This window comes from Perca fluviatilis, chromosome 4 (genome assembly GCF_010015445.1).
Source record: "Perca fluviatilis chromosome 4, GENO_Pfluv_1.0, whole genome shotgun sequence".
Taxonomy (NCBI): Eukaryota; Metazoa; Chordata; class Actinopteri; order Perciformes; family Percidae; genus Perca; species Perca fluviatilis.
In genome coordinates, this window is record NC_053115.1 from 30089829 (window position 1) to 30106485 (window position 16657).

At 40.7% G+C, this 16657-nt stretch overlaps 2 protein-coding genes across 2 annotated transcripts; both read left to right on the forward strand.

Annotated features, from left to right (window-relative positions):
• The first annotated feature begins 2338 nt into the window (after nt 1-2338).
• LOC120558110 (cytochrome c1, heme protein, mitochondrial) lies at nt 2339-8405 on the forward strand. The gene is made up of 7 exons (XM_039798981.1): nt 2339-2475; nt 4759-4949; nt 5597-5723; nt 5960-6117; nt 6228-6388; nt 7447-7547; nt 8275-8405. The coding sequence occupies exons 1-7, from the start codon at nt 2395-2397 to the stop codon at nt 8377-8379; spliced, it is 924 nt and encodes a 307-aa protein (XP_039654915.1). The 5' UTR covers nt 2339-2394; the 3' UTR covers nt 8380-8405.
• A 4668-nt stretch (nt 8406-13073) lies between these two features.
• Nucleotides 13074-16657, forward strand: hesx1 (HESX homeobox 1). The gene is made up of 5 exons (XM_039799137.1): nt 13074-13452; nt 15037-15079; nt 15176-15290; nt 15541-15642; nt 16433-16657. The coding sequence occupies exons 1-5, from the start codon at nt 13332-13334 to the stop codon at nt 16625-16627; spliced, it is 576 nt and encodes a 191-aa protein (XP_039655071.1). The 5' UTR covers nt 13074-13331; the 3' UTR covers nt 16628-16657.

Consider the following 16657-nt stretch of genomic DNA (forward strand, 5'->3'; position numbering starts at 1 on the left):
ACAGAATAAGGGGCTTGGTGGCCCGTACAGCCAGTGCTTAAAAATATTAGCATCTATCCCTGTTATTGTTTGCAATTTAGGCAATAAAAATGTTTCTTTTTCTAAAAAAGGAAACCTGACTTTTTTATATTTGCTATTGCTGTTAACTATAAAGCAAAAAGTATTTCTTATCTGATTAGTTGATTAATCAATGGAATAATCTGTAGATACTCGATTTCCTGGCCCAGACACTGTGATTCTGGATCTAAAACACTGCTCATCCAGAATTCATCCTGTCTGAAGATCTGGCCAGTGTGAGTTGTGAAGAGGCAGAAGTGGTCAACAAAGAGGTCAAGGGCTGAATGGGCAGTATAGACTGGGCTACTCTTGTCCTCATCGATGGCAGAATATAAAACGGTTTCTGGCCTTACTTATATAATGCTAAAGTTGAGTTGCAGTCGGCAGACAAAATTAAAAAAGGGCGCAACCTTTTTTTATTTTGTAATATGTTACTTAACACTGCTAATGGATGTGTAAAAACCCAGGTTGCATAAAGTTTGCGTCAAGTTAGAAAGAATGAGTCCGATATGTAGATCCGGTCGGTAGGTGAAGGCCACCTTCAAAATAAGAGCAGAAAACTTGACGGGGAAAATAAAAAAGAAACTATTGTAGGCTATTAGGTCCATTGAACAACGAAAAACACCAGGAAGAACCATCTCGATGGCAGTATATAAAACGGTTTTTGGCATTAGGCCTACTTATATAATGCTAAAGTTGAGTTGCAGTTGGCAGACAAAATTAAAAAAGGGGGCAACCTTTTTTTATTTTGTAATATGTTACTTAACACTGCTAATGGAGGTGGAAAAATCAAATCCAGGTTGCATAAAGTTTGCGTCAAGTTAGCAAGAATCAGTCCCATATGTAGATCCAGTCGGTAGGTGAAGGCTATCTTCAAAATAAGAGCAGAACTATTGTGGCTATTAGGTCCTTTGAACAATGAAAAAAACACAAGGATAAACTGTATATCATTTAAGAGACATACTAATCAGTTCAGTTCCAAGATCCGAGTTCTTTATTGTCCCTCGAGGGGAAATTTGATTTGCAGTTGGAGGTACAACAAACATTAAACAAGGCACAAAAATCAAACATAGCAGCCCACAACCAAAAGATTGATTGAGAACAATTTCACCACTTAAAAAGTGGACAGTGTCAAATAAAATCCCTTGAGATTGTCAATAATAGTGATTTCTACGGGTGTCACAGAAAAGGCCCCAGTGACACTAATAAACACTTGTGCGTTCAGGAGTTGTGTAAGTTAAAAGTCCCATGACATGGTGCTCTTTGGATGCTTTTATATAGACCTCAATGGTCCCCTAATACTGTATCTGAAGTCTCTTTTATATAGACCTTAGTGGTCCCCTAATACTGTATCTGAAGTCTCTTTTATATAGACCTCAATGGTCCCCTAATACTGTATCTGAAGTCTCTTTCCCGAAATTCAGTCTTGGTGCAGAATTACAGCCATTAGAGCCAGTCCCACAATGAGCTTTCCTTAGGATGTGCCATTTCTGTGTAGCTATTGAGGGAGAGAGGGGGGGGGGCAAGGTGGAGGGTGGGGTGTGGCCTTGACCAACTGCCACTTTGCTTGTTTGAAAGCCATGATGTCTCTCTCTCATGGGTGGGCCAAATTCTCTGGGCGGGCAAAGCAGAGAAAGGGGAGGTAACCTTGCTCCTTATGATCTCATAAGGAGAAGATTCCAGATCGGTCCATCTGAGCTTTCATTTTCTCAAAGGCAGAGCAGGACACCCAGGGCTCGTTTTACACCTATCGCCATTTCTAGCCACTGGGGGACCATAGGCAGGCTGGGGGAATGCATATTAATGTTAAAAAACCTAAATTTCATACCATGGGACCTTTAACAGCTTTAATTGCTTCCATCCATTCATTCTGCACTCGCCTGTGAGCGCCCCAAGTGGAACTCCGGTAAACTGCAACCAGTTCAGAAGAAGGAAGTATAGTAGAGTGAAACGTCTTACCTTATTAAAATTCTTTGATAATGGTCACGTGTCGGCCTTCAGTCTAAAAGTTACTTCTAAACGGAATAACAATTAAAAAAAAAGAATTAGCAAAAAACTAAACTGGCCTGTTATTTTACTTTTCCTGTTTTTTTTCGATTTAAAAGAAAACCAAAAAAATGAATACGTACAGGGACCATATTTATATGTTCATTTTGTACACTATAGTTTTCGATGGGATTGGAATGGGTCTCAGTGGTTTTATTCTGACAGTGACTTATGTAAATACGGCGCACTTCTCGCAGGCCGCTTTTGTTTTGAAGGTTCCAACCGGAACGCTCCTGTGTCTGGCGTCTGCTCTCTTTCTTTTTAGCTCACTCAGAGAAAACCGCAGAGAAGATGGCGGCGCTACGAGTCGTGGTGCTATCGGGGAGTGGGAGAGCCCTCCTCAATACACCAAAAACTATCAAGACCCCCGTGGTAGGTCGATAGATGAGTGTTGTATGTATGAGCCAGGACAGTATGTTTAGAACAACAGTTTATTAGAATTGGGTTAACATTGAGTGTCCTGGCGCCGAGCTAATGCTAGCCTGATTGCTGTCAGCGGGTTGAGACAAGGTCACTCGTGTTCCTTCCCATTTTAGGATGTCGGCAACGGCTGTGACAGTGGCTCCATGGATATTGTGTCACTCTTGACATGTAGAGGTCGACATGGCGTCAATAACTGCGACGACAAACGCCACAGATATAGAAAACCTTGTAGCCGTCGCTGGACGAACCAAGCTAGCCGGTTAGCTTAGCTAACTCATGAAGTCGTGTCAACCACCCGGCAAATGGGCAGGATCACTAAAATAAAACGTCTGCCTTCGCTAACTGTGCAGATATACGAATGTTCACACCAGAGTATGTGATGATACTGTCTTGTAATCGTTTCAGTCTCTACTTAGGTCACGTTAAGTTGCGTTCATATTCGGTCAGAAACTGTAGCCATTGTAGTTGAGCTAATCGGCTAGCTAACAAGTTAGCATTTCAAGGACTGAAAGGACTTCCGGTGAAGGACTGCAAGAAAAAGGAAAAATAAGGCTGTATGATATTGTGCAGGACGTGCTAAAATGTTGAGCGGTAGGCAAAAGTTCAGGATATATACGATGTGCAATGGTCAGATATGTGGATTGTATGTAGATTCCTGCTATTCTAAGCTTGTTATTGTTGTTTAAATTATTCTAATTTATTAGAGGTGGAGACGCAGTAATGATGTGTTTATATATGTGTTAACCACTAGGTTACTACATATAGACAACATATAAGACTTTTCAATTAAGATTAACATATACTTTATTGATCCTGGAAGTGAAATAAAAAATGTAATTTGTAATAAATAGTTGCCCTTTCTGAGTATATGAGATGGGTGTTGGTGTGTGTGTTTCCTGGGGTGCTGCCTGGTTACAGAAGCTCTAGTGAAGGGCAGTGTGATAAGGACGACCAGCGAACACAGTAGAAGCAAAGGCATTATGTTGATCTGCACTTTGCAAATAGTATCCATACAGTAAAACTGTGTCTGGATCTGAACATTTAGTTCAAGAAGAATCATTCTTTGCTGTCCTGAGCATTTACTTTTAAAATCTTTGTTCTTACTTACTAGAGCTAAAACGATTAGTCGATGGACAGAAAATTAATAAACAGCAATTTAAATAATCTATTAATCTGTTATTTAATTTTCGACCTTGTTCCAGCCTCTCAAATTGCGAGGGTTTGCTGCTTTTCTTTGTCTTGTGTGATAGAACGATCCTAAAAAATCTTTTGGTTGGACAAAGCATGCAAGGTGAAGATGTCACACTGGGCTTTCAGAAATTGGGATATAAAAAAAAAAAAAAAAAACTAATCAGCAGACTATTCAGTTATGAAAATTGTTAGTTGCATCCCTACCTGCTAAACATTTTATAAGCATATGTTTCGCCATACTTATGTTTTCATTTTTTTAAAGATTATTTTTTGGGGCTTTTCCGCCTTTAATTTTTGACAGGACAGCTAGGTGAGAGAGAGAGAAAAAAAAAAAAAAAGAGAGAGAAAGAGAGAAAAAAAAAAAAAAAAAAAAAAAAAAAAAAAAAAAAAACATGCAGGAAATCGTCACAGGTCGGATTGAAACCCTGGGCCTCTGCGTCGAGGCATTAACCTCTCAGTACGTGTGCGCCTGCTCTACCCACTTGGCCAACCTGGCCACAACCAACCCAGATTTTAAACTACAAGTCTACAAGATGAGGGATTCTGATCTGTCAGTTATAAGTTTGTTCTTTGAAATTTCAGAAAATTGCAATAAGATGAGCATCAGTGTCAGTGTTTTCAGATGATTTGTCCAACCAACAGTCCAAAACAGAAAAAAAGACTGCATATACTCACATTTGAAGAAACTTTAAAATTATTCAAAGCTGTGGGTGCCTGGTTAGCTCACCTGGTAGAGCAGGCGCCCATATAAAGAGGTTTACTCCTTGACGCAGCGGCCACGGGTTCGACTCCGACCTGGCCCTTTGCTGCATGTCATTCCCCCTCTCTCTCCTTTCAAGTCTAAGCTGTCCTATAGAAATAAAGGCCTACAATGCCCAAAAAACTAATCTTAAAAAAAGATTCACAGCTTAATTTTGTGCTGAACAACAAATGGATTCGAAGTTTTAGCTGTAATGTCAGTCTTATTACGGAATATGAAGTAATTAGATGTCTCGAATAATCACTGACTAACTGGTATCTTGTGCTCTTGTTCCTCCATAGGCTAAAATGTCGTTCGCCAGCCTGCCCCGAAGTAAGAAAGTTGCCCTGACGACGCTAGGTGTGGTCACAGCCGGTGGGGCGGGGCTCGCCCTGATGCTGCACCAGTCCGTTAAAGCCTCCGACCTGGAGCTCCACCCCCCTAATTACCCCTGGAGCCACGCTGGACCCCTATCCTCTCTGGACCACGCTAGGTGTGATAGACGGATTCACACACACACACACACACACACACACACACACACACACACACACACACACACACTCGCCAGGGTTTGCAGTTATCAAATGCAATCACTCCTTTCTATACTGTTTTGTTAGGATTTTAATTTAAAGTCTGTTGTGTTTTGGCACCTTCATGGTTTTTGCGCATGTGACAAAGAAACAGCATAACAATGTGAAATACTCGACCTGCGAATATTTCACATCAAATGGTAGCGATGCAGATTTTGTCTTTTTTTTTTTTTGGCAATGTTGAGAAAGGTGAGAACGGTAAGAGTCTGGTAAACACTGCCTTTGTCAAGGTTGAAAGAAGTAATAAAGTTGGATACCTATTAGGGCTGCAACGAAGATGCGGTTATTTGAGGTGCAAAATCTCTGAAAAATCCGCCTTCCAAAAATAATTTACACTACTATCGGCATGTAATATTTGTATGAATTCCGTGTGAAAGTATTACAAAAACAACAGTTTTAAAATAAATATATCAAAATATATTGACGTGCTAATTAATCACTTGAAAAAACGTCCCTCACGTCTTACACTTTGTATGAGGAAGACAGCAATGTTTCACACTAAGTGTCTCTGTGATTTCTTTGTCTCTCGCTCGGTCCGCCCCTGCAGTATTCGCCGTGGTTACCAGGTGTATAAGCAAGTGTGTTCAGCCTGCCACAGTATGGAGTACCTGGCCTTCAGAAACCTGGTGGGAGTGTCGCACACAGAGGCAGAGGTTAAGGCCATCGCTGAGGAGGTGAGTCTGTGTGTAAGAATGAGAGGGAGTTTCAAATTGATCACACAACACGGTCATAGTATTTTACAGTATACGCATTTTAACAAAAAAAACAACTAAACAGTGTCACTGTTTTTGAGTATTTATTTTTTTAGAATGCACCACTTCATTCTGCCAGTAGGTGGTGACGCCCGGCTGTATCTGCTGTTACATCCTAGGCCGTGCTTTTAAAGCTGCGTCTTGTGTGTTGTGTTCAGATTGAGGTGGTGGATGGTCCTGATGAGAGCGGAGAGATGTTCACCCGGCCAGGAAAGCTGTCGGACTACTTCCCGAAGCCCTACTCCAACCCCGAGGCAGCCCGGGTCGCCAACAACGGAGCGCTGCCTCCCGATCTCAGCTACATTGTCAATGCCAGGTAACTCCCGAAAGACAGGAAACCTCCACAGTTAAGAGAGAGCGCCAGAAAATCGCCTTAAATCCACATATCCTCTGTGTTGGCTTGTTGTCTCCCCCTTCTCCCCTCAGACATGGAGGAGAGGACTACGTGTTCAGCCTGCTGACGGGATACTGCGATCCTCCGGCGGGGGTGACGGTGAGAGAGGAGCTCTACTACAACCCATACTTCCCTGGCCAGGCCATCGGCATGGCCCCGCCCATCTACAACGAGATATTGGAGTTTGAGGACGGTAAGTAAAGATGCAGCGCGTGCATGTGCTTATGGTGCGTTCTTTTTGTCTTGTAATCGCGACTAGTAGCTCGAGCGTGACGTCACATCCGTGTTGAAAAACGAATAACCGCGGGTTGTTGCGTTCTTTTTGTCACACAATACTACGAGTTGGAGAAAAGATGGATTTTTGTAACATTTTTAGTAACATTTAGGATTCTATTCACCCATTTTTATTGACATATTACACAAATATATTTCACAGTTTGATACATGAACATTACGTTTTGGTTAACGTTAGGCTACTGCTCTGCTTTCTGCTCAAGACTCGGCTTAAAGCCATTGTTGTAATATAGTAACCGAGCGTCTCTAGCCAATTTCAGCTGCACAAGCTACAAAATAAGTAATCAGGCGGTATTTAACTCCTAATAAGACTGTAGCGACATGCCTAGGTAGCAGTATACAGCGCTATGTGTACGACTTCTTCATTTGGTTACAACAAAGACAAAAGTGCTTAAAATTGTAGATAACCACAACGTTTACTACGTGTGATGCACGACGTAGCCATCTTTGAAAGTGAGCTCGGGGTCCTCTGAGTTCAGACGACTTGACGAGTCGTATATACGACCTCGGTGGCGTTCTTTTTGCAACTTCAGGTTCGTAACTCCGGAAAACGACTCGTAGATCGACTTCGGTGGACAAAAAGAACGCACCATTAATCTGCTGTCAGGCTGTTTTGATTTAACTGGTCCCACAAATAAACAGTGAGCCGTGCAGAAAGGGAGAACATGCTCCAACAGCTGCTGGTCGCCCATCACATGTATTTCTTGTTGTATGTAGATTACGTTTTCAGTTTGTCCAGAGACACAAACACGTTTTGGTAATGTACTGTACAAAGCAAACGGTTTTCCAGGCATTTTACAGGTATTCAATACACTGGATTAGAAAAAATTAAAAAAAATACTGCGATAGAAGATTTAACCATTTTCCCCCACACCAACCCGTGTCTCTGAGAGTGCGTTACAGTTTGCTGGAATAAAAGTGTTTGGGCTGATGGTTGTTGTGTGTCTGTTGCCATAGGAACCCCCGCCACCATGAGCCAGGTCGCTAAAGACGTTTGTACGTTCTTGAGGTGGGCCGCCGAGCCAGAGCACGACCAACGCAAACGCATGGGACTGAAGGTACAACACACACATCTTTATGTCAATGTGGGGACCCGTCATTGACATAATGCATTCCCTAGCCCCTTACCCTAACTTTAACCATCACAACTAAATGCCTAACCTTAACCCTTACTCTCACCCTCACCCTAACCATAACCTAATCCTAAAACCAAGTCTTAACACTCAAACAGCCCTTTAAACTTGTGGGGTCCAGCATTTTGGCCCCACAAAGCTGTCGGGACCCCACAAGTATACTGGACTCCCGGTTTTTGGAACCCACGAATATAGTTAAACAAGAACACACACACACAGAGCATCTGCTACTGATACTATCTCCAGTATGTTACCTTTGTTCTGGTTCCAATACTGAAAGTTTTTTTTCCCAATGCTTTGAGAAGCTCTGTGTGGAGGCCACAGTTTCAAATGTTATTGTAACACAAGCAGCAATACAAGAACTTTGCCTGAATAACATACAGTCTTTATCGTTATTACAAAATAAATAAATAAGATAACGAATCTGACAAGAACATTTGCTTCCAGCTGGTCCTGTCTGTCTGGTTTTATTGTGTGTTTGTTAACAACTAGGCTACCAGACACACCTATAAAACCCCCTTTTTTTATTTTACGTTTTCTGTGTCGACGAAGGAATTTGAAGAATGTAGCCTCGGCATAAAGACACAGTGGAGCAAGTGGAAGCATGGAGCTTGTATTGGGATTAATCTTTTTCTAATTCTTCTAATTCCAGTTGCTGTTGGGCTCCGGCATCATCATCCCTCTGCTCTATTACATGAAGAGACACAGGTGGTCAGTGCTGAAGAGCAGAAAGATCGCCTACAGGCCTCCCAAGTAAAAGGAAAGCAACACTCTGCCTGGGCCTAAAACCTACCAGAGAGGGCTGCATTCAACGACCCCACAACGCTCCCCTCACAACGATCATACGGACAAAGAACAGCTGACAAACACACATGCCTTTTTAACAGCGGGAAGAGAAATAAGAGTATATATATATACCATGTTTATTTCCACAGAAGAATGCTTGTTTTTAGTTGTTGGCGTGGTAGAACAGATTATGTGACATTTCTTATATCTGGAATAATGTGCAAGTTTGTGTCAGAGTTGTGGCGTTCTTGAACGCACCCTCCACAAAGTTAGTTTGTTTGATCTGCATCGAGTCATTGCTGTCAGCAGTTCAGGTCTTGACACCTCGTATCAGACACTTTGTCACAATTGACCGATAAGTTGATTGACTGCCCCGTCTTTGTAAGATACTCAATAATCACACAAGCGCTGAGAAATGGTTGCCGTCAAAGTTTGTAACATCCTGGGTGTGTGTGTAAATCCATCCTCCCCTCCCCACACAGCCGCTCAGTGGATGCAATGCAACCTCTGAACCTCTGTTTTACTGTACAAAATAAATTATCTTAAAGGAAACTTTGGCATTATGTTTTGTTTCTAGCATCAGACGACGGTATACACACAAAACACCTTTTTTAAATGCTGCCTGTGTCGTGATCATTTCTGTCTGAGGCGTTAAAACCGCTTCTGCGCTTTGTCATGTAAATATTTAATAAAGTGGCGAATGAACAAACTTTTTCATGAGGTTGTTTGTTGACCTTCAGGATGAATCTGAATGTCGGAAATTATCCGATCATTCTGTTTCCTGCCTGTATTTTTTTTTTACAAAACTATAAAGGAGAAAAATAATTCCCACAACAATTTCTCAGTTTTTGAATGTTATCCATAAAGTTTGACGCTTAACAGCCTTCCCTTTTAAAATGTAGCCCTTATAACTAAGTGGAGATTAACAAAATCACAAAATGAGTGTATTATTAGTTGCACCACGCAAACTGGTTGTTACGTAGAGAGTAGTTGTTACCAGGCTTTTAAAGCTGGGATAGACAGTTTCCTGGAAAAGGCAAAAGAAAAGCCAGAGCACAGGCATATGCACACTCTTTGAGATGACAAAACTGATTCATGTTGAATGAAAAAAAAAAACGTCAATATCAGCAAAGCATTTTGGAGATAGCGAGAAAATGTTGCTAATAGTTTAGCCTTCTGCTAGTCTCGCATTGCCAGACCTACCTCCGCAGCTCTGGCTACACCCCGCATACATTCCTGGATAGGATAGGAGAGAACCAATCACAATCGTCTCTGCAAAATGATCTCGGGAAGGAACTTGTTTTGGTGGAACATTTGCGCCCCGCAAAAGCAAACGCCACATAGAATATTAAAGGTCCCATGGCATGAAAATGTCACTTTATGAGGTTTTTTAACATTAATATGAATTCCCCCAGCCTGCCTATGGTCCCCCAGTGGCTAGAAATGGCGATGGGTGTAAACCGAGCCCTGGGTGTCCTGCTCTGCCTTTGAGAAAATGAAAGCTCAGATGGGCCGATCTGGAATCTTCTCCTTATGAGGTCATAAGGAGCAAGGTTACCTCCCCTTTCTCTGCTTTGCCCGCCCAGAGAATTTGGCCCACCCATGAGAGAGAGACATCATGGCTTTCAAACAAGCAAAAGTGACAGTTGGTCAAGGCCACACCCCACCCTCCACCTTGCCCCCCCCCTCTCTCCTCCTCAATAGCTACAGACACAGAAATGGCACATACTAAGGAAAGCTCATTGTGGGACTGGCTCTAGTGGCTGAATTTCGTGAAAAAAAAAAAATACAAAAAAAAAAAAAAAAAAAAACTAACTAAAAAAAAAAAAAAAATACACAAAAAAAAAAAAGAAAAAAAAAAAAAAAAAAAAAAAAACACAAAAAAAAAAATAAAACAAAAAAACTAAATAAAAAAAAAAAAACATAAAATAAAAAAAGAAACAAAAAAAAAAAATAAAAAAAAAAAAAAAAAAAAATAATAGAAAAAGAAAAAAAAAAAAAAAAAAAAAAAAAAAAGAAAAAAAAAAGAAAAAAGAAAAAAAAAAAAAAAAAAAAAAAAGAAAAAAAAAAAAAAGAAAAAAAAAAAAATAAAAAAAAAAAAAAAAAAAAAAAAAAAAAAAAAAAAAAAAAAAAAAAAAAAAAAAAAAAAAAAGAAAAAAAATTAGGGACCACTAAGGTCTATATAAAAGAGACTTCAGATACAGTATTAGGGAGACCACTAAGGTCTATATAAAAGAGACTTCAGATACAGTATTAGGGGACCACTAAGGTCTATATAAAAGAGACTTCAGATACAGTATTAGGGGACCACTAAGGTCTCTATAAAAGAGACTTCAGATACAGTATTAGGGGACCACTAAGGTCTATATAAAAGAGACTTCAGATACAGTATTAGGGGACCACTAAGGTCTCTATAAAAGAGACTTCAGATACAGTATTAGGGGACCACTAAGGTCTATATAAAAGAGACTTCAGATACAGTATTAGGGGACCACTAAGGTCTATATAAAAGAGACTTCAGATACAGTATTAGGGGACCACTGAGGTCTATAGAAAAGCATCCAAAAAGCACCATGTCATGGGACCTTTAAATGAAGTTATCTGTTCACACAATACAGTAACCTGAGGTGGATACATGGTTAACCGTCATTAGTCCCACCAATCAGTCCCAAAACGTCCCAGTTAGAGAGGAAATACCTTAAACGTAGGCTCTGTAAATCTTTACAATCATTTCACAAAAGAACCAAGCAGGCCTGTCTTGTTGCACCGTCCATATTTTCTTCAAAACTTGCCATTTTCGCTCTAGCTTGAAGGTTGTTGTTGTTTCCCGAATGTTTCCCGGGATTTTGAGAACAGCAACACACACGCGCCAGATATCAGGCTTTATCCCGGAAACGTACTTCTGTTGATTCAGACTAGCCTTCTGCTAACTGAGCCAAAGGCTCACGGCTGCAGTTAGCAGAAGGCTTTTCTGTTGATGTATGGCTCAAGCAGACACGACATGTTAATTAGTGGTGTTGGGTGGTGGGGCTGTTTCCCTCTGCTTCCACTCTTTACGCTAAGCTAAAGTAATCACCTTGTTGCTCCAGCTTTGCTCTGAACACACAGACATGAGATTGATGGCCATCTAATCATCTCAGTCTCAGAAAGAAAGTGACCAGGTATTAAGTTTTAACACAGTGCATTTAACCCTTGTGTTGTCTTCGGGTCAAATTTGACCCATTTCCTAAATGTCTATGTCAGAAATATGGGTTTCTTTTTAACTTCCTAATTTTAAATGAACCAAAAATAACAGGGATGATTCCACACAACGCGCTTCGCAAGTACAACAATAGATCAGATCTCTAATTTCATTGAATTTGGGGTGGTTTGTTACGTTTTTTAGCATTTGAAAAAGAAATAGAAACGTTTTGAAACAGTATCCCAACTGAATGTTGACCAGTCTGTGATGATCCTTCCTTTAATATTAGTCTAAATAGTTCATAATTTCTGCTTTTTTAACTCAAGGATTAGGTATAATTTCCTATAAAATGAGGTTTATTGACCATGAATTCCAAAAAAGAAGTGCAAAACTAGTAATAAGTTGGCGTTAGTGGCGTTCATACACGGTAGTGAAAAGAAGTGTAAAACGGCAAATAAAACAAAAAGCGCCAAAAACATTGAAAAAAAAGCACAAAAAGTGTCGAAAAAAGGGACGAAAAGGTCCGAAAAAGTGTGGATTCTTTTTTGTTTTGGCCCGGGAGGACGACACAAGGGTCAACTGTATTCCACACACCATCGCAGTGAAGCTGAGTAAAGATGGCCTCCCCTTCTGCTTGTAGTCATCACATCCCTACATACCATCTTGCCTTTCATTGGGAGATAAATAAACAAGTGTGCAGTTAGTTTAAAGCTGCTTCCGGCCTTCATTAGGAGCTAATCTGGCTCTGAAAAGCTTTTCCTCCCCGCTGCTTCAACCTGCATTCACACGCTACGAGCTTCATCTGCATCACAACACACACAGATTAGGCTAATGGTATTAGTGGATCTCACCGGATCATCATTATTGCCAACCATTATCATCATCATTATTATTATTGTTATTATTATTATTTGATTAAAGCCATCACATACCTGTAACAGAAGGGTGGATTTTTAGTGTGAAAACTAAACTGATTTTCTACTTTGGTAATTCCGAAGAAAAGGATAGAATTATGCTTTTGTGTTTGTGTGACACTGGTGACAGTTTTTAAAAAGGCTCCTCATCCTAATCTCACACATACACTCCTACAGTGTATCACATGAGGGAAAACACACGCGCACACACACACACACACACACACACACACACACACACACACACACACACACACACACACACACACACACACACACACACAACAAGATGCTTTTTGTCTCCTGCATAGTTTGCCAAATACTCTCTTTTTGCAGAGTTGTTAAACTAAGTAAACTATACATTTACATGTAAGCTGTCTCTCAGTAACACACACACACACACACACACACACACACACACACACACACACACACACACACACACACACACACACACACACACACACACACACACACACACACTCAGAGCAGAGATTAGCTGCTGTATGGAACCTCGGGGAATCTCATTCACATGGAAAACCGCTTCTTAATTCTAATTGGTGGCCAGTGTAAATCCTCGACTCCCATTCAAACCAGCAGTCAGCAGTTTGTCTTCCTGCTGCTTCACATGTACCTCACACTCACTCCGCTCCTCAGCTGATAGCAGACCACAGAGGTCCACAGTGTAGACAGTATCATCGTCTTCATTGAAAGAGAATCGTTTCATGGAGCTATTTTTTGGTTGTTGTCAGTAGTTGTGTCAGCACACCGGGGGCTTTCTTTCTGCTCTCAGGGCCGTTTATTCATCAATTAGGCGGATCAATCATTATGGCGTCCACTCTAGCTCCCGTGAGGGCAGAAAGCAGGCCGGCGTTCTCCATTGAGCGGATTCTTGGTTTGGAGCTGGGCAGACCTGGAAACTGCCTGAAACTCCACCGACCCTGGGCAGGTGAGGAGCAAAGGTTTTTGACTTGGAACCCCTTTTCTGTACAAGTTAGTTTCTTATTGATGAAGCACCAGCTGTCAGTCTGATATACATTATTATGCATCTTACAGTGGTACAAGAAATATTTAGAATTTTAGAAATTAGATTAGATAGATTTTCCTTTTCATGCATTTACAATTTTCAAGTGGCCAATTAAATTTGCACTAACTGTATTCAGCCTCTTTACTACACCTCAGCAATGTTATAGATCGTCTATTCATGTATATAATGTTATCACCACACCACTTTCGCATATCCATCGACTTACTTGCACCTCACTTTACACCGTCTTTGAATTGCCTACTTAATCTGTACCTTTGTAGCCTATTGTATTCTGTATTTTTTTTTTTTTATACTATATTGAATGTGAAACTGAATGTTGTCTTGTACGCTTACGCTTCTCTTGGCCAGGTCACCGTTGCAAATGAGAACCTGTTCTGAACGGCCTACCTGGTTAAATAAAGGTTAAATAAAAAAAAATAAAATAATGTTTTCTGTCTCATCTAAATAAGTGTGAAGCAGTTGACAAAGAAAATATTATATTATATAATTTAGTTTGATTTAAAGGTATATGACAGAGCAACACAATATCCCGTCCAGTACTGTAACTGCACATGAAGGTTACATTTGTGATGTAAAACCCAACTTGACTAAATGTAAAAAAAAAAAAAGAGGCTCTAAATCTTTTCAGAGTGAAAGTTGCTTTTTGGAAAGCCGTCAATTTCTATAAATGCAGAAATTGAATCTTTAACTCATTTGTGTAATTATAAGACTTCTGAGCTCAGTATTGTATTGATATTTTCCCTAATGTCCCTAACATAGCTGCTATATTTAGTACATTCACTTAAAATCATTTTCAGTTTTCCAATAGCTTCCTTTGCCAAATGTTGATGAATAAAATGTTGATAAAGAAAATACTTTTCTTTATCAAGAAAATACTTTTCTTTATCAAGCGTACTGAGGAATTATGCTGTCTGTTGTCTTAAAGATCCTGCTTGACATGTTCCTATTAAGATTTTGGTTAAGGACAAGCAGAAACCAATTCCAGCCATCCTATCATCCAACCTGTGGCTGTTGGAAATTTGGATCTTTTGCAGCTTCTTGAAAAACAAATAGTTATTACGAGAAGCTGTTCTGGGAGGACAGATGAAAAAAGGAACCATCTAAACAAACTCTTGCTCATTCCGTTTCTCTGGTGTCTCTATCGATTGTTCTGTAACTGTAAACTAAACACTAAAGGAACTAAATCTGTGTTTCACGCACTTAAGGGATAAAGCACACAATAGGTAACAATTACATTTGTTTTTTTTTGAATAAATATTAAACTGATCACTGTAATGTATACACTCAAGGCTAATATTAACCCAATAAAATGCAGTTTACTTTTAATTATATGTTATTATGTGTAACATCCGTTATAAAAGTCTGATTTGATAGGACTGGAAAGGATCCTTCTTTCTTTTAATGGTCATTGATTATTTGTCATACTTTACTTATGAGAGGTGAATAATGTGTGGTCTGTTCTTTTATTTTTGCCCATGAATCCAGAGATCGGAGCGGAGAAGGAGAACAGAGGAAACACTATGTGCTCTAAACAACAACGTTGTTATCAGCAACAGCAGCAACAGCAACAGCAGCAACAACAGCAACAGCAACAGCAACAACAGCAGCAGCAACAGCAACAGCAACAGCAACAGCAACAACATCATCGTCATCATCACCCTCAGCAGCCAAACTCTCCCAGGCCGACATCAAACTGGTATATCGGACGCAGACCACGCACTGCCTTCACCAACAGCCAGGTAATCAGTCAATCAATCAATCAATCAATCAATCAATCAATCAATCAATCAATCAATCAATCAATCAATCAATCAATCAGTCTGGCAGTTAATCATTCAGATAAATTTAGGCTAAGAAAGGATTGTCTTTCATTCAAACAGTTATGATAAAACAAAAACAATAAGGACATGCCTGTTAATCTCTCTCTCTTTCTGTGTGTGTGTGTGTGTGTGTGTGTGCGTGTGTGGGTGTGTGCGTGTGTGTGTGCAGGTGAACGTGCTGGAGACAGTGTTTCAGGTGAACCCTTATCCAGGGATCCAGCTGAGGGAGCAGCTGGCAGGGAGGCTGGACCTGGACGAGGACAGAATACAGGTTCATACAGCGCACACACACACACACACACACACACACACACACACACACACACACACACACACACACACACTGAGAATTTAACCCTGAAATTGTATTCTGAAATGAAGATAGCTCCGCTGCTTCTGCTGCTGTTACTGCGTTTCACCTCTTATACTTTTTTGTAGCATTTTGGAGGAAATAATGTGTGTTAAATGAACATTTCCAGCCTTGAAATATATAAAAACATACCGTACCACCCTGGACATATGTTTAGTGTTTTTGTGTTTGTAGTCCCACTTCATTTTATCATTCAATATTTTAAATAAGCAAATTAATTTGCTTTTTACCTTTGAGCATTTTATTATTACATCCCTCCTGATCCCGCCTCCATCTAACGGGTGTAAAAGGGTGCAGAATACAGTGCTCCGAAACCAGTAAAACCGTGGGATTCATGAGTGAACGGAGGGTTGTCCCTGTTTGTATCTCGACTCGCACTATCAATATTTGTAGCTTGTCAGTGGAGAAGCGGGGAATTTTTGTGAAAACTACTGAAAAACTGGACAGGTAGTCTAGCTAGCTGTCTGGATTTACCCTGCAGAGATCTGAGGAGCAGTTAACCCTAGTCCTCAGAAATCCACCAGAGTTTAGAATTCCAACACTAAGAAAGCGGAAGGTAACGGACGTTCAGCCGGAACGAGTGACATCCGGCGGAACTACTTGCGGAATTACCGGCAGCGCCTGAACAATCCCGGAAGTGGAACGTCGCGGATATAGACTACTGCCACGTTAACTTTCCTCTCTCTCTCAGATCTGGTTTCAGAATCGGCGGGCCAAGCTAAGGCGTTCCCTCAGAGAAAGCCGTCTGCAGCTGGTTCAGACAGCCGTGGCTGACCTCGGGGTCATAGGTCAACTGAAGGCAGAGGGGGGTGTGCGAGGCGACCTGGAGCTCGCCCGGCGGCTCGCCTCTCGTCTGCAGCTTGAGGTGGAGGAAGAGGAGGAGTGATGCTGATGAACTCGCCCTGTTTCTGCATGC